The following is a 27985-nucleotide window of genomic DNA, read 5'->3' on the forward strand; positions in this document are numbered from 1 at the left end:
AAGAAGCTATGTGCACGCGCACAAGCACACTGCTTAGAGGGAACACTGCTCACGGACCACAACCCACTAAAATGGCTTAACAGAGTCTCTGGGGACAATGGACACCTATTACTGTGGAGTCTAGCCCTGTAATCTTACAATTTCACGGTTCAGTATCGACCGGGAAAACAGAACGGGAACGCATTTGGGCTTTCTCGACAAATGGATTTAATGGATACTTAACTTTCCCGGACAGCCCCAGGCCGACCCGCTGAGGATCTAGCCGGGTCTTCCGGACTATGAGTCAAGGTGGGGAGATGTCACAGCCCTGGGTTGCAAAGATCTGTTTGTTTTTAATTATTGTAATGTGATTCCCCTTTGTATCACCAGCATATCGCCCATTTTCCCTTTAAATGGGGATGTTTCCCGCTGACATCAGTGGGAACGCCCCTGACGTCAGCAGACACACCCCTTTCAGCTGGATCTCCCCCTGATATCCGCAGGACCGCCCGCTAAATTGAAAGCTGGGACCTCTACTGTGTTTTAAATGAGACTTGGTCCTAGCAAACTGATCTGTCAAAATTCCATGTTTGAAAACTGTAATGCGCATGTTCCAATTTTGAACCCGCAGAGCCTAAAAGACATGCCCTATCCACGCATTGAGTATTCCTGTATTCAGAGTATTGCTTCAGTAATTTCATGTACCCAGAATAAGAAATTTACTAAAATACAGTTTAGGACACTGACATTGATCTGGTAATAATTATGTATTGTGGGGACAAATTTTAACCCCTGCAATTCCACCATCGTGTCATACACAATCACAGCATTGAAGGGGTTAACACTTGCTTGGGGACCCAAGCAACATTAGCCCCCTTCTCTGAAGCTGCCCGTGGCATCTTGGAACACAATGGTCGGTTTACGCGGTCAAAGGCAGACAGCAGCAGCGTCCATGTCATGGCGACATGGAGGCATCTTGTTTGCATGACGTACCAAGTTTGTCAGAGAACCAATGAGCCCACTTGGGCATGAGGTACCTGGTACTGTGTGTGTATATTCGACATAGCAAAAACTGCTCTGGTCAACAAGCACAACCATGGTAAAAAAAAACAAAAAAAAAAAAAACCCTCTGGCCCTGAAGGGGTTAAAAGCGATTCCTGCGGGAAATATCACCAGAAAATGATTGGAAAACGTAAAATATACTGCGGATAGCTGCGGCGAGGCCCGATAGAAATGATTACGCTAATAAACATTAGCAGCAGGGCTACTACAACGCACAACCACTAAGCTCCAAAGCATCAGGCCTTGTTACCACTGTCACGTGATCCAAAATTCACCCATTACGCATTTGACAGATTCCAATTCCACCCAATGAAACATTTCTCCGCCCTGTAAGTGGCGTTTTGTCTGAATCTGAGAGGCGGAACGCAACTCAGTGTAAAAAAAAAAAAAAAAAAAAATCGAGCTTTTGTCGGCATTTTACCACCTCCGGTAAAGCGACCTTTCGCGGGATTTGTAAAGAGGGGTCAACATCTTCAATTAGTATTTTTCTCCATCCTTTTAGGGTCTTCACACTTGCGGACACAGTATTGGTATGAAATATCTCGCCTGTAAACCTTGGTGAGCGGAGAGTATGCCGGGAGAAAAAGTACGCCGTGACGTCAGCGAGAGGCAAGAAATACAAAATATGTCATCGAAGTCTTTTTATTTTATGACCACTAATCACATTTTGAGGGCGCAATTGTGTGTTCGTATCCCCCCCCTCTCCGAAGTGCCATAGATTAATAAGTATGTTTTAAGATTGTCTCCATGGCCATTTAAAACATGCCAGTAACTTCAATTTAAGTTAATTAAGGTTAGACGTTCTACTTACGAATCGTCGGGCCTTACAGAAGCTGGGCCTCATCTAGCGCTCCTCCGGGCGATGGTAGCTGCATATAGATATATTTTTAAAACGTGTATTTGTCCATCTTGAAAATGTCTTTTGGTCTAATCTAGATGTATCTAAACCCCAAATTAATCTCCACTTCTGGCTATCATACTCCCTCAGGCATATTAACATCATGTCTGTGTTTTAAGTGGTGTGTGTATAATATGTATAATATACTAAGTAATCTCTTATTCTGGAAGAATAAATTACTCTAGCGTTACAGGGAAAATATTCATTTTGTCAGATCCCATTTTACTGAGCCTGCATAAGCGTTGAGAACGTCATGGGTCAGATTGAACAAATCTGTACGAGACCCATGAAATTCTTAAAACTTTTATAACTTTTACATATTTTTCTATGTTGACCCAATAAAAGGTTTTGTCAGATTTGACTCCGTGGTAAAAATGACAGCAAACACTTGATGGGCATGTTTAATTAGCAAAAGTTAGGGGTACAAAATAACTTTTCAAGCAAACAACTAATAGCATTATCTACATAGATGGAAAGCTGATTCCCTATATCTCTCTGCAGTCTGGGGATGGCTCATGCTGAGGACAAGCGCTATGTGGAGCTTTGTCAGGATTCAGTACGTCTGACAGCAGAAAGTGTTGGAATGGAAATCACTGATGAGGTTGCAGCACTGATAGCTGAGGATGTATGCTACCGCCTTCGAGAGCTCACTCAGGTTGATGCAAAGGGATTTTTTTTGTTTTTTAGAAATAGGATGACTGCTATTTTTACGGGATTTCACACTCTACTCAGCATTTCTAAGATTTCCTACAAGCTTAACTCCATGTAAACATGGAACATTATCAGTCTTGCCGAGTACAGGACCAATTCATACGCAATTCAGTTGGCTTGAGGTCAACACAATAGAAGTAAAAAAAAAATAAAAAAATACATCAGTGTTTTATGTGACAGATGTCACTTTATACCTTATGGTTAGGTATTATGTGGTTTATATATTTAAGGGCAAAGAGCCACACGCTTTTTTTTTTACATTATATCTTTTACTTTGTCACCTTCAGGACACATTTTCACTCCTATCTTACAAGCTTTACACAGCCTTTGAGTTTTTTTGTTTTTAGTATTTGAGACATGTTTTTTGTTAATTCTTACCACTTACATGTTTTCTCAGTTCAGTGCGCAGGCTCTGAGACACTCTCGCCGGAGAAGACTGACAGTGGAAGATTTGAACCGTGCTCTTAACTGGAGTAATGTTGATGTAGGTGTGATCATGCAACATACGCTGCTCTATATTATTAGATTAGGGTTATGTAACAAATGCCAGAAAAAAAATGCTGGTACTAGGACATTTATAAACCGCTGCCTTGCAGCATTCATGCATTGGTTATGGTCCAGCCATACTAGATTCGTTCGTACCTTCAGTCAGATAGCATGTTTTAGTGTCTAACTACTTAAAGAAAAGTATCCCCAAATTATGGGGTTTTGACACCTGCAGGATTAAATCTGACAGCTGTGGCCAAAATTTCCGGCCCCGAGCTGCCGGATCAAATGTAACTATTAGAGAGGCGTTACATTCAATAGAGTCTTAAATGAGCAACCAGAAGTTTTGGTATTTTCTTTCGGCAACATCATCACGGACACCTCTTGGCTCCTTGGGAGCTTATGACGATAACTATAATAACCAAATAATGCATGTAACAGATCATAATCGACCTAGAAATTCACTGGATAAACACTGTGACGTGTTGAATATATACATTTTGATTGTTGCTTCTTTAACTGAATGCCTCTCGTTTTTCAAGAAGAAGCCAAATGAAAATATTTGGATCATTGCTATTTAGGCCTTGTTTAGTCTTAGCACAAGCTATAATTCATACAGTATCATTCATTACACCTCCAGCACTCTGGTCACATATTTTCTCTAATGTGTGATGCCATAGGGAAGGAATCAACAGGCAATATGTAATGTATTTTTCCTTCTCTTCTTTTTTACCCGGCTCTCTATATTCAGGCTATCTGTGGTCATGGATCACCTGATGCAGTCTCTTTCCGTAGTATTAGAGATGGTGAATGTCACTGTGCCGAGGACAGAGACATCAACCTAGTTGAATTAGCCCTAGCAACTAACATCCCAAAAGGGACAGCTGAGACTTCTGTGAGAGGTAAGTGACCCATTTAAGAAATTTAAAACAGTCATGTGTTTGAAGGGGATTGTTGTGTAACTCAAGGCAGTGCCTCCGGTCCTACCATTCTCAGATTCCTTGTGCCGGATATGATGCCCCCACCTTTCTGAAAAGATAATATAGAGGTCTGTTGGTGGCATTAATTTACAAGTTTCAAGGTAAATCTCTGTTCTACCTACCAGCCCATTGAGTTGCAGTGTGTTAGGAAGACTGATGGCCCTGTAGGTCTGTTTCCCTCAGTATCTGCTTCCCTAACACGATAAGGATACACCACAGATTAAAAGTCACTGTAAACTGCTTTTGTGGGTGTGTGTTTTTTAAAGAGAACAAACTAAACTGCTTTTTTGTTATCAGTTCATGTTTCATATTTGGATGGGAAAGGGAACTTGGAGCCTCAGGGAACAGGTACGTTATCATCCCGATCTTCTGCATCTCAACAAGGTTCTGCTAAACTTATGAAGTACCATATTGGCTTGATTATAGGCCGCACCCTTAAAGTTTGGTGCTATTTTAAAAAAAAAAATGTTTTTGCGAAAAAATACACATCAGTGGAATGGTAAAACAGTATTTTATCTAATGAACAGGAATACATGTATTTTAACATTTTTGGTATCTATTATTCAGTTAGTCAGCATAGGTTATATACAAATAGAAAACAAACAGCCATTTTAAGGTCCCTCCTTAATTTGTAATGCACCTTACTTATAGATATGCCACCCTCCCCCGACTTACCAATGCATCCCCAGACTCCCTGGTGTCTAGCTGGTGCAGCCGGTGAACGTCTGCACGATGCGCGTAGCTAACCTTTGCTGCTGTTAGCCACTTCTGAGGCTTCTATGCCGGTGCTCTGCCATAGAAGCCCGAGCAGAAGTGCCGACGTTTACCAGCTGCAGGCAGCCGGTGAATACACGTTGTTGTCAGACAGCCTCCGCTGCTGGCCGGTAGTTCTGCAGGGCTTCTGCGGTGGAGCACGGGAAGGTATGTAACGCCGGCACTCCTTCATAAAAGCACTGGAGGAAGTGCCGGCAGCAACGGGGGTTGTCTGCGTTGCGCAGACGCCCACTGGCTGTCAGAGGAGGATCCAGGGTCCACTGCAACAATGTGGGTACTCTGGATCCTAACCCTGCTGCTGCCAAGTTAAATGGGAAAAAAAATCCCTGCGCTGAACCCTGATTATAGGCCACCCCCACACTTTAAAGACCTAAAGTGGGGTGGGGGGGGGGAGTGCCGCCTATAACCGGGCCAATTCGGTATTTCTTCCTCTGTCTCCAGTTCCTGCTGCCGTCTCTGTCCTGACAGATGACCTTTTGAAATATTACCAGCGTGTCACGCGAGCTGTCTTAGGAGACGATCTGCAGCTTATGAAGGTGAGAACGGAGGTTCCTGCATTTTCTTTCTTAATTGTGCCTTATTCTACATAAAATTATGCTCCTGGCCTCTCAAACCTGATCAATTCGCCAAACACTCACAACTTGCATCTTCTCTCTGGTCTCTCACAGGTTGCCCTACAAGACTTAAAGACAAATGCAAAAATTGCTGCCCTTTTACCTTACTTTGTGTATGTTGTGAGCGGGGTGAGTGCCACACATTTTTATTAAGACACTTTTTAGCATTTAAAAAGTAAATAATTGTCCTGGATATGAGAAAATTGAGCTTGCCTCACAATGGACTAATAAGTTATTTTATGTTTGTCATGCAAATTATCTTCAGTGTTAAGTGTAACACATGTTTTACTGAAGTTTAGCTCACAGTGCTGTTTTTTCCCAACTATCTTCGGGTTGCTTACTTACTATATTTTTCCTGAATTACCCTGTTCTGCAGGTAAAATCAGTTAGTCATGATCTTGGACAGTTAAGCCGTCTTTTACAGTTAGTACGTTCTCTGCTGTGGAATCCATATCTCTATCTGGGTTATTATGGCTACAGTCTCATGCAGAGCGTCCTATACTGCGTAACAGAACCTCTTGCTGCATCTATAAACCCGCTGAATGATCACTGGACTCTACGAGACTACGGAGCTGGTCTGCTAAGCGTTGTGCGGTGAGTGCAAAGATCAGTCATTTATATCTGCAAATGTGATATACGTTAATAATTTATTTAATGCATCTGTTGGCTACATAAAGTAATCGTTTTGACCTGGGATGTCGTTTGCACGCAATCCTAACTATGGCTAGGACAACATCCTTTTTCTGCCCAAATCCATATATTTCAAAGTAGAAACTCCCTGCTTTGTGATTAACTTTAAGTTCTGTTTATTTCACAATAACCAGCAGTGATTTATCTGGGCCAGCCTTCTCATAGGCAGAACAGAATACTTGAAAAGGTGTAGAGTGTTAAGGGCTAGTCTAGCTAAGGGCTAGGCTAGGCTAGTCTAGCTGGTAAAAAAGTCAAATAAGGGTGTTTGCAAATGGACGAATGTGTTACAGAATGTGAATGTAATGCATGCTGTTATGAAGAGGGAATAATGGTAAACTATCAACATAGTTGATATAGTATATAGTATATGTGAGTTTCTATGATTCCTCCTCATTTCACAGTTTGCCCCCTTTAAGGGTAATTTCCATTATATACAGATAAATGGTAAAAGGCTCTTACGATAACGGGTAGAAACCCTCATTTGCACCCATTCATTATCTGGACATTTTAATGGATGAATCTTCTATCTGCATCTGATATAACTGTACATGACAGACTTCCATTAAAAATCTAAAATCGTGAAAGTGAATAGAATTATGCACATTTTGAGGTATATGACAGACCCTAGCTACTTGTGAAGCAGCTTGGCTTCCTGGTAGCTTCTACCCTCATGCCTACCATGCAAAATTAGTTACATAGTTTTATATAGGCTGAAAAAAGACATGCATCCATCAAGTTCAGCCTTTCCTATATCTCTTAATTTGTTGCTGTAGATCCAAAAGAAGGCAATTCTGCACTAACCAGGAAAAAAAATCCTTCTTGACCCCAAATTGGCAGCCAGATTTCTCCTTGGATCAATAAGCTGTTTCCCCATAATTAAAGATTATATCTCTATATATTATATTTTTCCAAGTATTCATCCAGTTGCTGTTTAACCCCTTCAAGACAAAGGCTGATTTTACTTTTTGTACCCTTCGTGACAATGGCCGTTTTAACATTTCTGCGCTGCTGGTGTTTAGCTGTAATTTTCTTCTTTCCCGTTTACTGAACCCACACACATTAGATATTGGTTTTTTCAGGACAAGAAGGGCTTTCTTTAGATGACATTTTTTTGATTGTATCATATTATTTACTATTAAAAAAAGTATAAAAATGACTTTCTAACTTTTAGTTGAAAAATCTTTTACTCAATAAGTATAGGTAGCATTTTGCTATTTCAAAGCCATTTTTTCCAAATCTGGTAGTTCTTCCCCCCCCATGTGCCATTTCGGGTATATTTGAAGCCGGCCCACGCAATCTACCCCATCAAATCATATATTTTTGAAAACTAGACAGCCCAGGGTATTCCAAATGCTAGTATTTTAACCCTTTCCAAGCACTAATTCTACCATCAGCCTTTGTCAAACTTTATGGTAGTAATTTTTTTTTGCATTTGTTGTTTCACACACATTTTACTTCAGGTATGAATAAACAGGTTCTGGTATATGTCACAATCATAAAACACTCAATATGTGTTTAGCAACATCTCCTGAGTACAGCGATACCTCACATGAATGATTTTGCCTGGCTGTTTTGGGGCAAAAGGGCCACATTTGGGGCATGCGCATTTTTCAATGTTGAACTTTGGCGTTTGGCGATCAACTGCCCATGTCCTATTTGGTACATCTTTGAGCCGGGCCATTTCAGTGTGCCCAACAAAACCATATATTTTTGAAAACTAGACACCCCAGGGTATTTTAAATGCTGCTATTTTAACTCTTTGCATGTAGTTTGCAGTAGTATTTTTTTGTGTGTGTTTTTTCCCCACACACCTACTTTATGTATGAATTTACAGCTCCTGGTTTATGCCGCTGTCACACGACACCCCAATATGTGTTCAGCAACATCTCCTGAGTACAGTGATATCCCACATGCATGGGTTTGTCATTTTTGGGGGGAACTAAAATGCCACATTTGGTACGTGTGCATTTTTCTAATTGGAAATTAGATGTGTGGCCATCCTTCCCCCCGTGTTATTTGGGACATTGTTGAACCCAGCCATTTCATTTTACCCCATAAAATCATAATTTTTTTTTAAAGTAGACACCCCATGGGCATTTAAAATGTCAGTATTTTAACTCTTTCCATGCCAGAATTGTTTTAAGCGTATATGCTAATTTTAGGAGTTGCTCACAAAAATATATTTTTTATATATATATATTTTATTTTTTTGGCTTTTCTTAAAAAATTTTGTTTTTTTTTTTTTGTTTTTTTAACTTGAAGGTTCCCCTAATTTTTTTTACATTTTACTTTTTTTTTTTTTAGTATTTTTTTTCTAATTATTATTAATTTTATTTTATAATCTATTTTTACTAATGACACTGTGATTAGAAGGCTGGGCTCCATTGACTTGCATGGTTGAATGCAGTACCTGTATTCAACCTGCAAGTGGAGCCAGAGTTCTCTAGAGGGTCTGGAGACCATCTAGCTAACTTTTTCGTCTTTATTATATTTTTCCCGCAGCGGTCACAGTCCATCCAGAGGTAAGTGTTTGGTGTCGCTGGATGCCTCCTGATCAACACCATTTAAGTTTAGGAGGTGATCGTTGATCGCCTCCTAAACGCTTTTAAAACAGGCGTCCGGGGAGGGGCCAGAGATCGAGGCATTACAGCAACGCCGTTTGGGTGCAGAAAGTGAAAGTAGATCGCTTTCTGCACCCGTTTAAAGACGGGTGCCAGAACCAGGACCGGCACGTCAATTGTCAATAACGACTTGATTTTCCGTGACGTGCCCGGACCGTCAATTGTCATCAAGGGGTTAAATATCTGTACAGACTCCGATAAAACTACCACTACAGGCAGATAATTCCACATCCTTATTGTCCTTACTGTACAAAACCCTTTCCTCTGCCTTAGACTAAATCTCCTTTCTTCCAGTCTAAACGCATGACCATGTGTCCTATGCATTGTCCTGTTGTTGAACAGATCTCCACACAAGGGTTTGTATTGGCCCCGAATATATTTATATAATGCTTCTGGGCACAGAGTTTGAACCCTTTTTGAATATAGGAACCACATTTGCCTCCCTCCCAATCCTCTGGTACAATTCCTGAAAGAAAAGAATACCGGAAGATTAGAAACAGAGGTTCGCTTATTTCCAGACTAAGCTCCTTAAGTACACGTGGGTGAATACCGTCAGGCCCTGGAGCTTTGTTGACATTAATGTTCGTTAGTTGCTGCAGCACCTTGTACTGAGCCATCCAATTAGTTTGACCACAATTTTTTTTCAGTAGTCATATGTATATCCATTGCCATAGGTTCCTCCTTAATATATACTGAGGAAAAATAGTTATTTAAAGTGTGACCGAACCTTCCGTCACTGGGGCTTTTGGAGGGGACTGATGGATAGCCTGCTGACAATGGGCCCTGACATTAGAAGGGGTTCTGTTCTTGGGGAAGTGGGTACAGGGACCCACTTTTTACTGATTTTCCCTGTTATATGTTTTACCACATTTCCCACACAGAGACTCAGAACTGTAAATGCCAGCTGGACATCCTGGCGTAAGAAGAAGGCTGATTATCTGGGTTGTAAAGAAATGTATAAATGTGCTAGGTGTTAGTACTGCCATTCACTGTCTTTTGTGTACCCCCTACTGCTCTGTATATAATAACTAAATACACAGCCAGTAGCTGTTAATCCTGTTAGCTCTATGTCTTAGCCGTTGTTTTTTCAATTCAATTATATGTCTGTCATCATCATTCTATGTCTGCCTCCCCAATAATGTAATTATTTGTCTCATGTAATTCTGTCCTTCCCCCAGATGTTGTGTTGCAGGATGTGATCTAATTACTTCCTTCCTGACATGGTAATTAGATCCTGTGACATTTGTCTTGCCCCTTTATTACTTGTATATATAGTTCTTGTGTTTGGTTCAAATAAAGTAGTTCTTGTTTTACCTCCCTAAGAGTCCTGCCTTGTTATTGAGGTAAGCCTCGGTGCTGCCCTTATCAGGGCGGTAGAGTGCTGTATTGCTATACTTCCGTATCCTACAGTGCCGCCGAGGTTCCTGAGAGGCTGTATTTCCTGCTGTCGTTGGCAATATTTCAACCTGATGATCCAAGTCTTGTATGTCCGGTGACTATGGACAGAAGGAGGCAACCTCTGGTGGGTGTACCCAGTCGAGGTACAGGTCATTCCCATCACACTGGTGGCAGCGGCGGGATGCTTCCTTCAAAACGGAATGTCCAAAACACCACCGGGACTAACAGGCCTGCTGACTGCGGAGATGAGAGATCAGCGACAGCTGTGGCAGAGGAAATGAGCCAGTGTCAGGAACGGATAGAGAAGAAGTTTGCCAACCTTCTCTGCAGTGTGTTGTGAATCTACTGAGCCATCTGATCTGAAGAAGCAGTCTGGTGGATGGTGAGAGAGATTGACAGGCAACTCACCTGGGACCCGGATCTACTGAGGAAAGCAATGCGGGGAGCTGATGACTGTAAGTGGGAAGCTCCGTTATGGGACACTGAGAGGCGAGTTGAGGTCGCCCTGGCGATACGAGGAGGGATAATTCCAGAAGAAGTACGGCTGGAATGGAGAGCCCTGATTCGGCTAGAGCTGTGGGAAGATGCCATGGAAAACTGGTACAGCTCCCGAGGCAACAACCTGCCCATCCCAGAACAGCCCTTCGGGGAGCTGGTTAAGCTGTGGCTTCGCTTAATGAGATGGCAGCCCACTGAGGAGGAAGTAGCCGAAATGAAGCAGTTGGTGGCGAAGGAACTCTAGCTTGGGGACCTATACCGAGCATTGTATTGGGCTGCATGCCAGCAGGAGTCTAGGTTAGAAAGTCACTATTCTCCGGAAGGTGGGGACTTCGGCGTCCCTGGCTTACATTGGGAGGCTTTTGAAGAAAAAGAAGACTTTGGTTGCTCAGAGAGCTATAGATTCTGGGACCTGTACGGAGACCGCAAGGAAATGCTGCCGCTTTCCCAGGATCTGACCCTGACAGCTGACTTAGAGGGGCTAGTCTACAGGGAATGGTACCTGGAGATGGACTACTTGTGTCTGCTGGAAGGCGGCCTCTCCATGACACTGGAGTCGGCGCATCCCATAGTCCCAGCTGAAGTGCTGGCAACAGGACAGAGTGCAGCTGGCCTCTGCCTCGCACCTGCAATGGCTACAGGGATTCAGGGAGATGCAGCAGTTGGCCCATCTTCCCAGCGGCAGCTTACTATTCTGGGAGCAGAGGAACTTGTCCTCCCTCCCCAGCTGCAAATGGGAGCGGGGGAAGCAGTTCTCCCTTCCCAGCAGCAGGCCGAGCCAGAAGATCCCTTAGCTCCAGCTGAAGCGTGGCAACAGGGCAGGGCACTGCAGGCCTCTGCCCAGAACCTGTTAAGGCTGCAGAGATCCAGGGTGATGCGGCAGCAGGCCCATCGCCCCAGCGGCAGCACCAGGGAAGGGAAGCAGGCGGCATCACTACCCAGCGGCTGAGTGAGGTCCTGGGAGATGGTGCAGCCGGCCCAACTGCTGGCAGCAGCAGCAAGGAGGTGATGCAGGCGGCATCACTCCCCAGCAGATGAGTGAGGTCCTGGGAGATGGTGCTGCTGGCCTAACTCCCCAGTGGCAGCACCAGGGTGGGCTGGAAGTGGCATTACCCCCCCAGCGGCTTAGTGTGTACCAGGGAGATGTTGAAGCCGGTCCGTCTCCCCAGCGGCAGCCAGAGCACCAGGGAAGGGGTGCAGGCGGCATCTCTTCCCAGCGGCTGAGTGGACTCCAGGGAGAAGGGGCAGTCGGTACTTCTGTCCTGTGGGGAGTATTGGCAACTGGAGAAAGGCAGGACTCTCTACCTGCACTGTGGGACATGTATCCCATACCGGTGGGTGAGACTGTGGTCGCCACCTGTAGTCCCCAGAAATGCTGGGCAGCTGGCTCAGATCCTCAACCCTGGATCGAAGGGACCCCTGCCACCCTGTCTTCTCCCCAGCGGCTGAGAAGATTGCATAGAGAAGGTGCATTTGGCACTTCTCTCCAGCAGCAGTTGTATTTTTCTGGAGAGGCAGAGGTCAGGCGGGTGAGTACTGCTCTTGGAAGGGCAGATTGTTTGGGGCATCAGTTTTGGGAGGGCATTGATGATGGGCCAAGTGAACTTGCTGATTATGGGGTCAACCTGTTTGGGGTCTTCTCCTGGGTCAGTCCCACTCGGAAGGGGGAGAAATGTGACGGAACCTTCTGTCACTGGGGCTTTTGGAGGGGACTGATGGCTAGCCACGTTTCCCACACATCCTGGTGTAAGAAGAAGGCTGATTATCTGGGTTGTGAATAAATGTATTAATGTGCTAGGTGTTAGTACTGCCATTCACTGTCTTTTGTGTACCCCTTAATGCTGTGTATATATTAACTAAATACACAGCCAATAGCTGTCAATCCTGTTAGCTCTATGTCCTAGCCATTGTTTATTTCAATTCAGTTATATGTCTGTCATCATCATTCTATGTCTACCTCCCCAATGAATGTAATTATTTATGTCTCATGTAATTCTGATCCCCCCCCCCCCCCCCGATATTGTGTTGCAGGATGTCATCTAATTACTTCCTTCCTGACATTGGTAATTAGATCCTGTGACATTTGTCTTGTCCCTTTCTTATGTGTGTGTGTGTGTGTATGTATGTATGTATATATATATAGTTCTTGTGTTTGGTTCAAATAAATTAGTTCTTGTTTTACCTGACTATGAGTCCTGCCTTGTTATTGAGTTAAGCCTCGCTGCTGCCCTTATCAGGGGGGTAGAGCGTTGTATTGCTATACTTCCGTATCCTACAGTGCCGCCGAGGTTCCTGAGAGGCTGTATTTCCTGCTGTCGTTGGCAATATTTCAACCTGATGATCCAAGTCTTGTATGGGCAGAAGGAAGCAACGCCTGGCGGGTGTACCCAGTCCGGGGACGGGTTGTTCTCGTCACATAAAGTTTCTGCTTTATCCAGGTCCTCTTTAACCCCTTAACGACAATTGCCGGTCCTGGCACGACACGGAAAAGCATGTGCTTTACGACAATTGACGTGCCAGGACCGGCACGTCTTTAAACGGGTGCAGAAAGCGATCTACTATCGCTTTCTGCACCCAAAAAGCGTTGCTGAATGCCTCGACCTCGAGGCATTCAGCAACGCCGCGATCGGCACGAAGGGGCCATCTATGGCCCCTCCACGGGGCGTCAACATCCGCCATACTTTGTATGGCGGCGGACGCCCGTTTTAAAAGCGTTTAGGAGGCGATCGACGATCGCCTCCTAAACTTAAATGGTGTCGCTGGAATGCCTCGATCAGGAGGCATCCAGCGACACCAAACACTAACCTTTTGATGGGCTGTGACCGCTCCGGAGAGCGGTCACAGCCGCAGCTGCCGGCAATCTTCGCCATCAAGGAAGATGGCCGCCGTCCTGTAACAGGAACCACAAATTTTAAAAGTTCGCTAGACGGTCCAGACCATCTAGAGAACTTTGGCTCCACTTGCAGGTTGAATACAGGTACTGCATTCACCATGCAAGTCAATGGAGCCCAGCTTTCTAATCACAGTGTGATTAGTAAAAATAAATTAAAAAATAAAATAAAATTAATAATAATTAGAAAAAAATAGTAAAAAAACAGTAAAATGTAAAAATCATTTCCCACTGATGTCACTATCAGGGGAACCTCCAAGTTGAAAAAAAATGTTAAATTTTTTTAAAAAAAAATAATAAAAAAAAAATATATATATATATATAAAAAATATATTTTTGTGAGCAAGTCCTAAAATTAGCATATTAGCTTAAAACAATTCTCGCATGGAAAGAGTTAAAATACTGGCATATTAAATGCCCGTGGGGTGTCTACTTTTAAAAAATGTATGATTTGATGGGGTAAATTGAATGGGCCAGGTTCAACAACGTCCCAATTAACACGGGGGGAAGGATGGCCACACATCTAATTTCCAATTAGAAAAATGCACACGTACCAAATGTGGCCTTTTAGTTCCCCCAAAAAATGACACACCCATGCATGTGGGGTATCACTGCACTCAGGAGATGTTGCTGAACACATTATGGGGTGTCGTGTGACAGCGGCATATACCAGGAGCTGGAAATTCATACATAAAGTAGGTGTGTGTGGGAAAAATACACACACAAAAATATTACTGCAAACTTTGAAAAAATGCTGGTGGTAAAATATGTGCATGCAAAGAGTTAAAATACCAGCATTTAAAATACCCTGTGGTGTCTAGTTTTGAAAAATATATGGTTTTGTTGGGCACACTGAAATGGCCTGGCTCAAAGATGTACCAAATAGGGCATGGGCAGTGGATCCCAAATGCCAAAGTTCAACATTGAAAAAAGCGCATGCCCCAAATGTGGCCCTTTTGCCCCAAAACAGCCAGGCAAAATCATTCATGTGAGGTATCGCTGTACTCAGGAGATGTTGCTGAACACATATTGGGGTGTTTTGTGATAGTGACATATACGAGAACATTTTAATTCATACCTGAATTAAAATGTGTGTGGAAAACCAAATGCAAAAAAATGACTACCACAAAGTTTGACAAAGACTGGTGGTAGATATGGTGCATGGAAAGAGTTAAAATACTAGCATTTGAAATACCCTGGGGTGTCTAGTTTTCAAAAATATATGGGTTTATTGGGCACACTGAAATGGCCCGGCTCAAAGATGTACCAAATAGGGCATGGGCAGTGGATCCCCAAATGCCAAAGTTCAACATTGAAAAATGCGCATGCCCCAAATGTGGCCCTTTTGCCCCCAAACAGCCAGGCAAAATCATTCATGTGGGGTATCGCTGCACTCAGGAGATGTTGCTGAACACATATTGGGGTGTTTTGTGATAGTGACATAAACTAGAACATTTTAATTCATACCTGAAGTAAAATGTGTATGACAAAACAAATGCAAAAAAATGACTACCATAAAGTTTGACAAAGACTGGTGGTAGATATGGTGCATGGAAAGAGTTAAAATACTAGCATTTGGAATACCCTGGGCTGTCTAGTTTTCAAAAATATATGACTTGATGGGGTAAATTGCATTGGCCGGGTTCAAAGATACCCGAAATGGCACATGGGGGGAAGAATTACCAGATTTGGAAAAAATGGCTTTGAAATAGCAAAACGCTACCTGTACTTATTGCCCCATAATGGGTAGAAAAAAGCAAAAAAACATAAAAACATTGGGTATTTCTAAACTCAGGACAAATAGTAGAATCTATTTAGCAGGTTTTTTCATTACCTTTTATAGATGAGTAAAAGATTTTTCAACTAAAAGTTAGAAACAGTCATTTTTTTCTAAATTTTTCACCATATTTTATAATTTTTTTAATAGTAAATAATATGATACAATCAAAACAATGTCATCTAAAGAAAGCCCTTCTTGTCCTGAAAAAAACAATATCTAATGTGTGTGGGTTCAGTAAACGGGAAAGAAGAAAATTACAGCTAAACACAAGCAGCGCAGAAATTTTAAAAAGGCCATTGTCACAAAGGGTACAAAAAGTAAAATCAGCCTTTGTCTCGAAGGGGTTAACCAACACTCCCATCTATGTTTTTAGTGAACCTACACTTTCATTTTTTTAGAATGTGTGGTCATTTTTTTATTTTTTTTTACACGCTACTTCATACCTTACCATGGTAGAACTAGTTGATGGGTTTTACTTTTACAGTAGCTTTTCTCTTAGAGAAGCAGACTAACTGATTGGTAGCGTTTTCTGAGAAAGCCCTTTACATTTAACTGAAGGATCAATAATCTCAGGATAATTATCCTGGAGCCCCATTATATTTTTTCTGTGGTTCCTGCCAATCACACTCCATTTCTCCAGGGAATGAGATGTGTGGATGACATCATGGGTCCACTTTGGCAACTATATACATTCACTGGCCACTTTATTAGGTACACCTGTTCAACTGCTTGTTAACGCAAATGGCCAATCACACGGCAGCAACTAAATGCATTTAGGCATGTAAACATGGTCAAGACAACTTGCTGAAGTTCAAGCATCAGAATGGGGCAGAAAAGGGATTTAAGTGACTTTGAACGTGACCGTGGTTGTTGGTGCCTGAAGGGCTGGTCTGAGTATTTCAGAAACTGCTGATCTACTGGGATTTTCATGCACAATCATCTTTAGGGTTTACAGAGAATGGTCTGAAAAAGAGAAAATATCCAGTGAGCGGCAGTTGTGTGGATGAAAATGCCTTGTTGATGTGAGGCGAATGAGCAGACTTGTTTGAGATGACAGGCAACAGTAACACAAATAACCACTTGTTACAACCAAGGTATGCAGAATACCATCTCTGAACGCACAACACGTCGAACCTTGAAGCAGATGGGCTACAGCAGCAGAAGACCACACTGGGTTGCACTGTCCGCTAAGAGAAGTAAATCTTAGCGCACAGGTTCACCAAAATTGGACAATGGAAGACTGGAATAACGTTGCCTGGTCTGATGAGTTCCCTCTAGGGGCCTGCAAGGCATTACTGCTGTGGTTGGACTGAATGCTTTAGGATGGCCGGTAAGATTACCTGCCATCCAAAAGCATTCAGTCCAACCACCGCCTGGAAGAACGTTGCCTGGTCTCTATTCCAGCTGCGACATTCAGATGGCATGGTCAGAGTTTGGTATAAACAACATGAAAGCATGGATCCATCCTGCCTTGTATCAACGGTCAGGGTGGTGATGATGGTAGTGTAAGGGCGTGGGGGACATTTTCCTGGCACATATTAGGCCCCTTAGTACCAATTGAGCATCATTTAAATGCAACAGTCTGCCTGAGTATTGTTGCTGACCATGTCCATTCCTTTATGACCACAGTGTACCCATCTTCTGATGGCTACTTTCTGCAGGATAATGCCATGTCACAAAGCTCAACTAATTTCAAACTGGTTTCTTGAACATGACAATGAGTTTGCTGTACTCCAATGGCCTGCGCAGTCACCAGATCTCAATCCGATAGAGCACCTTTGGGATGTGGTGGAACGGGAGATTTGCATCATCAATGTGCAGCCGACACATCTGCAGCAACTGTGTGATGCCATCATGTCCATATGGACCCAAAATCTCTGAGGAATGCTTCCAGCACCTTGTAGAAAGTATGCCACAAAGAATGAAGGCAAAAGGGGGTCCAACCCGGTTCTAGCAAGGTGTACCTAATAAAGTGGCCAGTGAGTGCATATTGCATATGCCAGGGGCGTCCAACATGCGGCCCGCGGGCCAAATGCGGCCCGCGAGACCTCGAGGTGCGGCCCGAGTAAGATCGGCAGCCAGGGCAACCGATCTTACGCGAGCCGCACCTCAAGCCCTGCTACTTACTTGTGGGAGGGTCTTCTGGACTGCACAGAGGAAGCGGAGTTCACGTGACATCCTACTTCCTCTGTGCTTTAGCAGAGGGAGGCCGCGCCCCCTGCTGAAGTCTGTGAGCGGCATCGAGGAGCTGCAGTGCAGGTAAGGGGGTGGGGATGGTGTTTGAATGAGTGTGTGTGATTGAGGGAATGAATCTGTGAATGAATGATTATATGAATAAATGAGTGTGTGTGTGTGTGTGTGTGTGTGTGTGTGGTAGCATGGATATGTAAGTGCTGGAACCTAGGCATGATGGGACTGTGATTGCTGTTAGCAATCACACTCCTATCATGCCAAGTCAGCCAGTACATACTGAAACCTGGCTAGCTGCCCCCCTTGTGTATTGATGCTGCCAGCCGTATGGGGTCTGCACATCACTTACAGCCACCCTGTACCAGCGTGTATTGGCTGACTTGGCATGATACGAGTGTGATTGCTAACAGCAATCACAGCGAGCACAGTCCCATCATGCCTAGGTACCAGCATTTACTGGTTGCCTGGGTATGATAGGAGTGTGATTGCTGTTAGCAATCACACTCCTATCATGCCAAGTCATATTGCTAATTTTGTCCAATTGTGTTTTACCTACTTTTATTAAACATGTGAGTTTTTATTATTTTTAAAGGTGGGGGTCATTTTCGGTTTTGGCTAAGTGAACCCTGAATGTTTTGGTCCAGAATTTTCATTTTAGTTCATCCCTAGAATAAATCTAGGGAATCCTGAATTTGTAGTCGCAAAACTTTCAAGGCCCAGAAATCAGTGAGAGGAAGAGTAAAGGTTTTGTGTCATTTTACTTTATTTTAATCTGCATATTTTATTAAAGGCCATATTTTTTGTCACAGTGAAAAATGAGTGCGGCCCGCGCACGTATACAATTCTGATGAAGTGGCCCACTGCAGAAAAAACTTGGACACCCCTGGCATATGCACTATATGCACAAAAGTATAGGGACACCTGACTGTAATGACATTACATTCTAAATATATAATATGAAGCCCCCCTGTCCTGTCCATAACATTTTGGAGTGTTTCTATGGGAATTTGTGTCCGTTCATCCAGTAGAGCATTTGTGATGCAGGCACTGATATTGGATGAGAAGGCTGTAGTGGCGAATCACACTATAGCACAGAACACGTTTCCACTGCTCTAGACTCCAGTGAAGGTGTGCTTTACATCACTCGGTCAGACGCTTTGCATTGTACTTGGTGATGTGAGGCTTGCCTGCAGCTGCTTGGCCATAGAAACCCATTCCATGAAGCTCCTGCCACACGTTTTTTGTGCGGATATTAATATTTGAAATACTTTGGCTATAGCGCGTTTGGGGACTTTCATGGACCATGCGGCTCAGCACTTGGTGACCCCGCTCTGTGACTTCATGTGGTCTTCTGCTTCATGGCCGAGTTGCTGCTGTTCCTAAATACTTCAACTTTTCAATAATATCACAGATGACTGTGGAATGTCTAAAAGGGATGACATTTTAGGAACAAGCTTATTGCAGATGTGGCATCCTATCCCAGTACCACGTCTGAACTCACTGAGTTCTTCAAAATGATCCACTTTTTCATAAATGTTTGTGGATACAGGCTGCATGGCTAGGTGCTTGATTTTATTCACCTGTGGCAACGGGTTTGAAACACTTGAATTCAATAATTTAAGAGGTGTTTCCCAATATTTTTGTCCAGAGGGCAGTAGGGAAGAGTCTGGCAACTCCAGGCTTGTGAGTCTTGCATTAGAAGTGGATAAATGAATGTAAACTATGTTAAAGGATTGTTTGAGCATCTAAAGTCAAATGGGTTTCAAGATCAAAAGCAACATGGGTATACTACTAGCCTTACTGATTTTTTTTTTTTTTTTTTTTTTTTTTTTATTGGGTGAGTAAAATAATTGACATTGCATATATATCTTAATATTGTTGAATGGATTAGACAGTGGCTGAGTCAACAGAAGGTTGTCAAATAGAGTATATTGGAAGCAAGGTCATGTTATCAGTGGAGAACCTCATGAATCTGTACGTCGACCCATTGTATTTAATATTTTCATTAGTGCTATTGCAGAGGGTCTTAATGGTACGGTATGTCTTTTTGCTGATGACAAACATTTGCAACAGGGTTAATGTTTCTTGATAGGTAAACAATTTTGCGGCGCTCTCATTTAGTTGTAATTGCTTTCTAAGCTTGTTTAATGCCATTGGTCGTTAAGGGGTTAAACTAGAGGCACAAAGGTTTAAAAGTAATATCAGGAAATATTACTTTGCTGAAAGGGTAATGCATGTATGAAATAGCCTTCCAGCAAAAGTGGTAGATGTTAATACAGTGAAGGATTTTAAGCAAACTTGGCATAGGCATAAGCCTAACTTAGATATAAGACAAGGTTAAGGACTAAGGAAAGTATTCACAGGTTGGGCAGGCTAGGTGGGCTGAATGTTTATTATCGGCCATCACTTTCTATGTTTGGCACTGAAAGGATTCATTTTGCCTGCACTGTTAGTGAGATGACTCATAGGTGGCCACTAAAACCAGTCCAAATATTAAGGAAAAATGAACATTCGTATTTTAATTGAATCCTCTTTTTCCACTGTTACTGTACAGGACCCACAAGGACTTGGCAGGAGCCCTTTACCCGCAAATTTTGCTATCACTGCAGAAAGTTCTTGGAGACCCTGTCAGGCCTTTGTGCTCTCATTATGGCGCTGTGGTTGGACTGAATGCTTTAGGATGGCAGGTAAGATGTAACGTATTTCCCCATGTATAAGACGCTTAATTTTGGGTCCCAAAATTTGAAAAAAAAGTTATCATAAAATTCATATTCATCCGCATCACTCCCATCCATTAACTGCCCCTAAAGACCCCATGAACCATAACTGCTCCTAAATTAACCCAAACCTCCCCTAACTTTCAGCAGCCCAAATATTAATTTTTTACTTACTGTTAGATGAGTTGCTGTCTGGGGAGTGTGGATGCTATGAGGAAAGGGGCGGGGCCAATAAGCAGTGTGACTGTAGGGAGGTACTGGGAAGTACCGTAGTAACTCCAATCTACAACCACTGTATAAGACGCACCCAGTTTTTAGACCACAAATTTTTCAAAAAAAAGTGTCTTATACCTGGGGAAATACTGTAATGCTTTGCAGGCTTCTAGATGTAGGGAACTTAAGCAGTGGGTAGAAGGCCCTAATCAAGAATGTGTTTTAAGTAAGCATAAGGTTTTTATAATATCTAACATTTAGGTACTTATTGAAGCTCTATGTTCTGCTTTACAATGCAAATCCATCTCCATCTAAGACAAGGGAAGCTAATATTTTGACCATAATGGTCAAAAAAATCTACAGCAAGCTTCTGGAAGCTGTAATTTGATTATTACAACTATCATATTAAAATGTTCTCAAATATACATTTCACCATAATTAGGGCATATCTGGTGGTAAATGCACTTCAATAATTTCTCAGTTTTACACTTGATTAAACATGACACTGTGGTCCAAACAGAAGAATGACTTGTTTACTTGGATATGGAGATTAATGCTGCAGATTACAAAAACTACAGGCATCATCAATATTTTTATATATCATACATTTCTCACCCCACATCAGGCAGTGGAGCAAGTATTGTATCCTCTACTTCCAACATACTGGTCTGGGTTGCAGACAGTGCTGGATGACCACTCCATGTCTAATGCACAGGTCAAAGCAGATGGGCACAAAGTATATGGAGCCATTTTGGTGAGTAGTGAAAATGTAAATACTTATAAATATTAGGAAATAAACAAATGGGGTAATAAAGCAGAAATGTAATAATGTTATTAGAGATGTGTGTGAGTAGACTGGTCAAGGTGGGGAGGGATATATAATCTGACCTACTCTCAACTTAACCTCTCCTACCATCTCACTGTGTCTCTTTTCCTGACTTCACCTAGTGTTGCCTCACATAACCACACCAAGGGTGAGCTTAGGGTTAGTGGCACGTGGGTGTAGTATTTCCTTAGCCCTTCTACCATAACGAGAACAGAAAGGAGCTGAGAGGGGGCAAGTCAGAGTAGAGAAGGCAGGCCGGAGGAGGGAAGATGTAGGCCAGAGCAGTGGCGCATTGGAAGAGGCAGAAAAGGGGGGCAGGTTAGAGGTGTGAAGGATAGGGGTGATAAGGCGCTTTGAGCGTGAAGGTGGGGGAGAGGTAGAGTAGAGAAGTGAGGAGCAGAGGGACATTGAAGGAACGGAGAACATGTGTCCTCATGGGAACCGAAGCACTGAAAAGGACAGGGTCCAGAGTAAAGTGTGTGTGTGTGAGATACACATAAAATTATACATTTGATTCTATGTTATAACACTCAGGTTGCTGTGGAACGACTCATCAAGATGAAGGCATGTTCTAGTGACCCAGACCTGCACAATACATCCCTACCTCCACCACACCAATCACTTGGCTCTTCTCTTTCTGTCCCTTTACTTGAGATGTACAGTGAGTTGTACTGTTTCTTTGGAGACAGTCTGGCTGTACGTTTTGGAACTGGAGGAACACCATCTCACCAAAGGAAGGCTTTAAGGGGACCACAGGAGCCAAAAAAGGATGGGCCTGTTGAGAGCACACGAAAGATGCCCCAGTTAATAGCCCATGGAGAAGATGATGTGGGAAGTGCAGGAAGACCATCTCAGCGACTTTCTCAAATTTCTCTTACCTCTACCCGCCCTCGAGAGTCTTCCTGCCAGCGACAGAGATCACAAGGAGTGAGGGAGGCATTCCAAAGGAGCAGGCTCACTCCCTGTGGTACCCCGCATTTTACATTCTTGATTGGTGGACGGCAAGCTGGAAAAGGATGTGGAGGGCGAAGGTTTCAAAGTGTCTTTCAGCTACACACAGGGCCTGGAGTTACAGCATCACGTTATGCCCAAAAATTGCCTATGATAGGCAGAGTGGCGAGACAAGGGTATAAGGGGACACAGGGAGAGTTGTCACTGTATTTGCCACTATGATACAATTGTTTGACATTTTGCTGTCACTCAGAAGCTAGGAATGATACTGGACATATGTAAGGAACTTCCCCAGCAATAAATAGTAAAGCATAATCATATTTTCGTTTTTCCTCATGTAGTGGCAATTCTAATTTTATAGGAATCATTGTACTGTGTAAGGGTAACACTGATGGTGTCCCATGCAGATGATTGGAAAACTGCAGTCGGGAACCAAAAGCTGCAAAGCACTGCTTTACGATCGAAGTGAGAAAATGGAACGAGGAGCAGGGACAAAATAATTGAATAAAATATTTGGCGTATAAAGTGTTTCTAAACACAAGGCAAGTAAACAAGGCATTTGAGGTTTTTCTTGGGCTTTTCAAAGATAATCTGATTAACCAAATATATAAGTTAGTGTGGTAGCAAAATAAGTGAACTTTATGGTTGAACAAAGTCTGAAAATCCTCAAACTGCTTGTGTTTTACCCCCTTACTGACCAATGATGTGCATACATGTCACAGAAAAAGGGTCAGTTAACGACCGATGACGCGTCATCGTATTAATCAAGCTTACAAATTGATCTAAGAACAGTTTCTTTGCTTAAACGGCATTGCTGTAATCAACATCCACCATATACTGCATGACAGAGCGAGCCTGATTTAAAAGAGCGATCAACCATCGCATCCAAAGTTTCAATGGTGTCGCTGAAATGCAACAATAGCGAGGTATTCAGCGCCACTGTGAAAGCTCCTGGGTGCGGTCCCAAGCACCACTGTGAGAGATTTTGCCTCTTGCAAGAGGGTCTCTCCAGGTACTGCATTCAACCATGGAAGTCAGTAGAGCCCAGCTTTCTAATCACAATGTGATTAGTAAAATAGTTAAAAAAAAATAAAAAAATGTAGGCTCTCTTTTTTTCCATAAACTAATATTCAAATTTTGAGGGGTCATCTTATAATCGAGCAAACACGGTATATATAGTTTGATAGGGTAAATTTAATTTGCCAGCTTCAAAGATCTCCCAAATGGCACATGTGGGCAGAATGACCAGATTTGGGAAAAAAATGGTTGTGAAATGGCAAAATGCTACTTATTGCCCTCTAACTTGCAAAAAAAGTGAGAAAAGTGCCTTTTTCATTTTCACCATATTATTTAATAGTACATTAGATATGATCACAAAAATGGTATCTGCAGAAGTGAGAGAGAAGAAAAATCCACCTAAACACGAACATCGCAAAAGTGTTAACCCCTTAAAGACCGTGTACCCACACAGGACAAGATGGGCTTTCTTCAGATACCATTATTTTGATCAGATCTTATTTACAAAAAAAAAAAAAAAAATGGAGACAATTTGAAAACTCCTTTTATGACTTATTTGAGAAATCTTTTACTCATCTATAAAAGCAAGTAAAAAAAAATAGCTAAATAGATCCTACTATTTGTCCTGAGTTTAGAAATACCCAATGTTTTTATGTTTTTTTGTAAGTTATGGGCAATAAGTACAAGTAGGATTTTACGATTTCTAATCCTTTTTTTTCCAAATCTGGTTATTCTGCCTCCATCTCCTCTTTGGAACATCTTTGAAGCCGGTTAACTCAATTAATCCCCATCAAACAAAATATTTTTGAAAACAAGACACCCCAGGGTATTTCAAATGCTGGTATTGTAACCCTTTCCATGCACTAAATATATAACCACACTTTATTAAACTTTGTTATAGTAATTTTGTGTTTTTCTCACAAATTGTAACTTAATTATAAATATACAGGTCCTGGTATACGTCACTGTCAAACACCCCAATATGTGTTCAGCAACATCTTCTGAGATGTTTTTTCACACAAATTGTACTTCAGAAATGAATTTATAGCTCCCAAGTGCAGTGATACGCCACATGCATGGGTTTGTCAGGTTTGGGATTTAAAATGACTCATGTGGGAAGTGTTTTTTTTTTCTCCATTTTACTCAGTCTGTGCCTATGCCCTATCTTTGAGCCCAGCCACTCCAATTTACCCCATCAAACCATTTAATTTTTTTTATTACCGTATTTGCTCGATTTTAAGACGAGGTTTTTTTCAGAGCAAATGCTCTGAAAAATACCCCTCGTCTTTTAATCGGGGTCGTCTTCTAATCAGACCTCAAATAGAGGTCTGATTATGAGACTAAGATCCAGATCCCCCGCACCGCTGCAGGGGACCTGGATCCTCCTGTCTCCCCCCCACACACACTTACCGGTGCTTCCTGCTGTATTGCCGGGGCAGGTTGACGTCTACACGGAGGTGTGGCTAGCAGGGGGGTTGTCGCGCGTACCTTTCCCGACTGTCAGAGATCAGAGTTCCCCGCACCAGTGCCGGCAATACAGCACCGGTAAGTAAGTAAGTGTGTGTGTGTGTGTGTGCGCGCTTGTGTGTGTTAAATGGGGGCATAGGGCATTTCTGGAATGCCTTATACCCCTATATGCCACTCTGGCACTTAGGGGGTTAAATGGCATATTATGGGGCAGAGTGGCATATAGGGAGGTATAAGGCATTTCAGGAGGCAGAGTGGCATTAAGGGGGCATTTAATAGAGCACTCTGCCTCCTGAAATGCCTTATACCTCCCTATATGCCACTCTGCCCCATAATATGCCTTTTAACCCCCTAAATGCCAGAGTGGCATATAGGGGTATAAGGCATTTCTGGAGGCAGAGTGCTCCATACAATGCCTTTTAACTCCCTTAATGCCACTCTGCCTCCTGGAATGCCTTATACCTCCCTATATGCCACTCTGCCCCATAATATGCCTTTTAACCCCCTAAATGCCAGAATGGGATATAGGGGTATAAGGCATTTTTGGAGGCAGACTGGCACATAGGGGGTTAAAAGGCATACCATGGGGCACAGTGGCATATAGAGGGTTAAAAGGCATATCATGGGCCACAGTGCCATATTGGTGTGGCAAGCCTGGGTGCAGATGTGCGTAACTGGAGGACAGGTTGGAAAATACAAGGAAATAAAAACAAAAAAAAAATATTTTTCTCAATCATAGCTTTTATTTAAAAAAAAACAGTTTACATGAATTAACATTTACTGGTAAAACTTTTTTCCTTTAGGGTCGTCTTATATTCAGGCTTTTTCTTTTTTTCCCTAAGTTAATATTCAGATTTTGGGGGGTCGTCTTATTTGAAATGCTTTTATTTTAACTCTTTTTTTGAGAAGATAAAGCGCTAATTTTAGCACTTACTCTTAATAATAAACTGTTTTGTATTTTTTTTTTTTTTTTTTTTTTTTTTTTAAGACTTAAAGTGGGGGAAAAGGTGTGGCCTATATTCGAGCCAATACGGTAGATATTGCTTTTTCAAGGAGAGATAGAGCTTTCTTTTGATACCATAGTTGGATGATTAGCTGAAAATTTAGAATGAGAGATTTAGTAAAAAATTAATGAAAATTAGAAAAGAAAATACCTAATTTTTTTTTTTTTAATTTTCCTTCTTAATCCTCACAAAATTAGGTAAAGTGACAGAAAATTCCATCCAAATTTATCAATTCAGGTGTCCTGATTTCAGAAATACGTAATTTATATAGAAATTCCATACTTTCCCAGCACATATAGGCAACATACTATAAGGTGTACATTACTTTATACAAAGCCGTTACATTTTTACATGATAGGACTGCAACAAAAGGTATATATTTCTGTAAAGCAGACAATCCAGGCTATCCTATCAGGGGTATTTGGGCATTCTACATACGGTTATTTGGCCACCAATCGGTGTGGCCCCAGAAATTAGTACCTGCGCTTTTTCTACCAACACTTCTTAGTATTTTGTACAGGGTATGTGTTACGGCAGAGAAATCTATCCTAAATTGTTCAGCCGCCTCTCCTGATTACGAAATACCCCACATGCCTAGTTTTTTTTTGTGGTTTTCTGAACACTACAGGGCACAAACGGGACCATGCGCGTTATAGATTCCAAAGGTGACATTTTCACATTTTGGCCATCATCTTCCTCTGACTCATCAGATATTGATCTGACACAGAGCTAGACGCATCAGATATTGGGTCAATATCTGATGCAGTCAGAGTGACTTTGTCATCAGACTGAGTAAGGAAGACGTAAGCCTCCTCAGCGCTGAAGACACGGTGCTCCATTATTACACTAGCCTACCTACCCAATTTCTAAAACCCTACACTATCCCCAATTCCCTCTAGCCACCCACCAAACTTAAACCGAATATTTTCTTTTTTAGTTTATCATTTTTTTTGTATTTTTTATATATATTTTTTTATAAAAAAATGTTAATGGTTAGAGGTCCTCTTAGGGACCTCTTGAACATGTTAATGCCAGCAATGTCACAAGCTTACTTTTTTTTTACTATTTTAATGTGATCTCTATGTCCTCAAGGACATGAATATAGATTGCAGCGTCTGCCTCATCAGAGGAAAGGATATCCCCTGCATATCCTCCGATGAACTTCTGGGTTACGTCAGCAGTGATGCAACCTGGAAGGGAATGCGTGATTGGCATTTAAAAGTCTAACAGCTATGCTGGCTTCTGCTCTCAGGGGGGAGTCCAGGCTGTAAAACGATGTGTCCCTGCCGCTGCAATAAGGGCTGCACGTATCAGTATGTCCATAGGGGATTCTTGGGATGCGGTTTTTTGGACGTACCGGTACGTCCATAGGGGACCGAAGGGGTTAAAACGGGCGTCCGCCATCATACAGTGTATAGCGGATGTTGACGCCCAGGGAAGGGGCCAGACATGGGGCCTGATGCCGATCTCGGCGTTAGATAATGCCTCGACATTGAGGCATTACAACAACACCGTTTTAAGCGAGGAAAGTGATTGTTAATCACTTTCTAAGCTTTTTTAATTTAATGACTGTTCAGGACAGTTTTTGTGTGACGGCCCTGGACCGTCAAAGGTCGTTAAGGGGTTAAAACAAAGGATACAAAAAGAAAATCACAGCCTCGTGCTTAAGGGGTTAAAGTGTAAAACACCATGAGTGGGACACATTTATTTTTTTTAAGTAGGGTACTCAACAATGTGTAGGACATATTTCCGTATTTACTCGATTATAAGATGACCTCCCAAAATCTGATTAATTTAGGAAAAAAGCCTGAATGTAAGACTACCCTATAGGGAAAAACTTATACTAATAAAATGTTCATATTTAATAAAAGCTATGCTTAAGAAAATGTTATGTTTTTATTTCCTATTTGCCAACCTGCCCCCCCATATACACGGTCGCCCCCAGAAATGCCTTATACCCTCCTATATGCATCACTGTGCCCCATGATATGCCTTTTAACCCCCCCCCCCCATATGCCACTCTGCCTCCAGAAAGGGTCATGTTATTCCGGTGCTCAGTCATAGAAGCCCCGGCGGAAGTGACAGCAGCAGGGGGGTTGGGGGTTGTCTGCATCTATTGCGCCGACGTTGGCCGGGGACTGTGTGCCCGATGGATGCAGACAAGTTTCACCGGCACTCGGTGATAGAAGCCCCGGCGAAGGTGTTGCCAGCAGTGGAGG

General features: G+C 42.5%; 1 protein-coding gene across 1 annotated transcript; it reads left to right on the forward strand.

Moving 5' to 3' along the window:
- Positions 1 to 2447: 2447 nt before the first annotated feature.
- Positions 2448 to 27949, forward strand: LOC149276432 (TAF6-like RNA polymerase II p300/CBP-associated factor-associated factor 65 kDa subunit 6L). The gene is made up of 12 exons (XM_089503657.1): positions 2448 to 2594; positions 3048 to 3134; positions 3888 to 4038; positions 4414 to 4464; positions 5332 to 5426; positions 5559 to 5633; positions 5881 to 6098; positions 20126 to 20258; positions 21127 to 21255; positions 21862 to 22155; positions 24735 to 24840; positions 27798 to 27949. The coding sequence occupies exons 1-12, from the start codon at positions 2448 to 2450 to the stop codon at positions 27947 to 27949; spliced, it is 1638 nt and encodes a 545-aa protein (XP_089359783.1).
- The last annotated feature ends 36 nt before the right edge of the window (positions 27950 to 27985 follow it).

This window comes from Sceloporus occidentalis, unplaced genomic scaffold, assembly GCF_023333645.1.
Source record: "Sceloporus occidentalis isolate IW3139 unplaced genomic scaffold, rSceOcc1.0.p SCAF_239, whole genome shotgun sequence".
NCBI lineage: Eukaryota > Metazoa > Chordata > Lepidosauria > Squamata > Phrynosomatidae > Sceloporus > Sceloporus occidentalis.

What these genes read in the sequence shown, in the direction of transcription:
- LOC149276432 (XM_089503657.1), top strand. Translation starts at nt 2,448, where the DNA reads ATGGCTCATGCTGAGGACAAGCGCTATGTGGAGCTTTGTCAGGATTCA. An exon ending in GGTCTGCTAAGCGTTGTGCG is followed by an intron (nt 6,099 to 20,125) that starts GTGAGTGCAAAG and finishes GTTACTGTACAG; the next exon opens with GACCCACAAGGACTTGGCAG. An exon ending in GTGCCGGCAATACAGCACCG is followed by an intron (nt 24,841 to 27,797) that starts GTAAGTAAGTAA and finishes CTCTGCCTCCAG; the next exon opens with AAAGGGTCATGTTATTCCGG.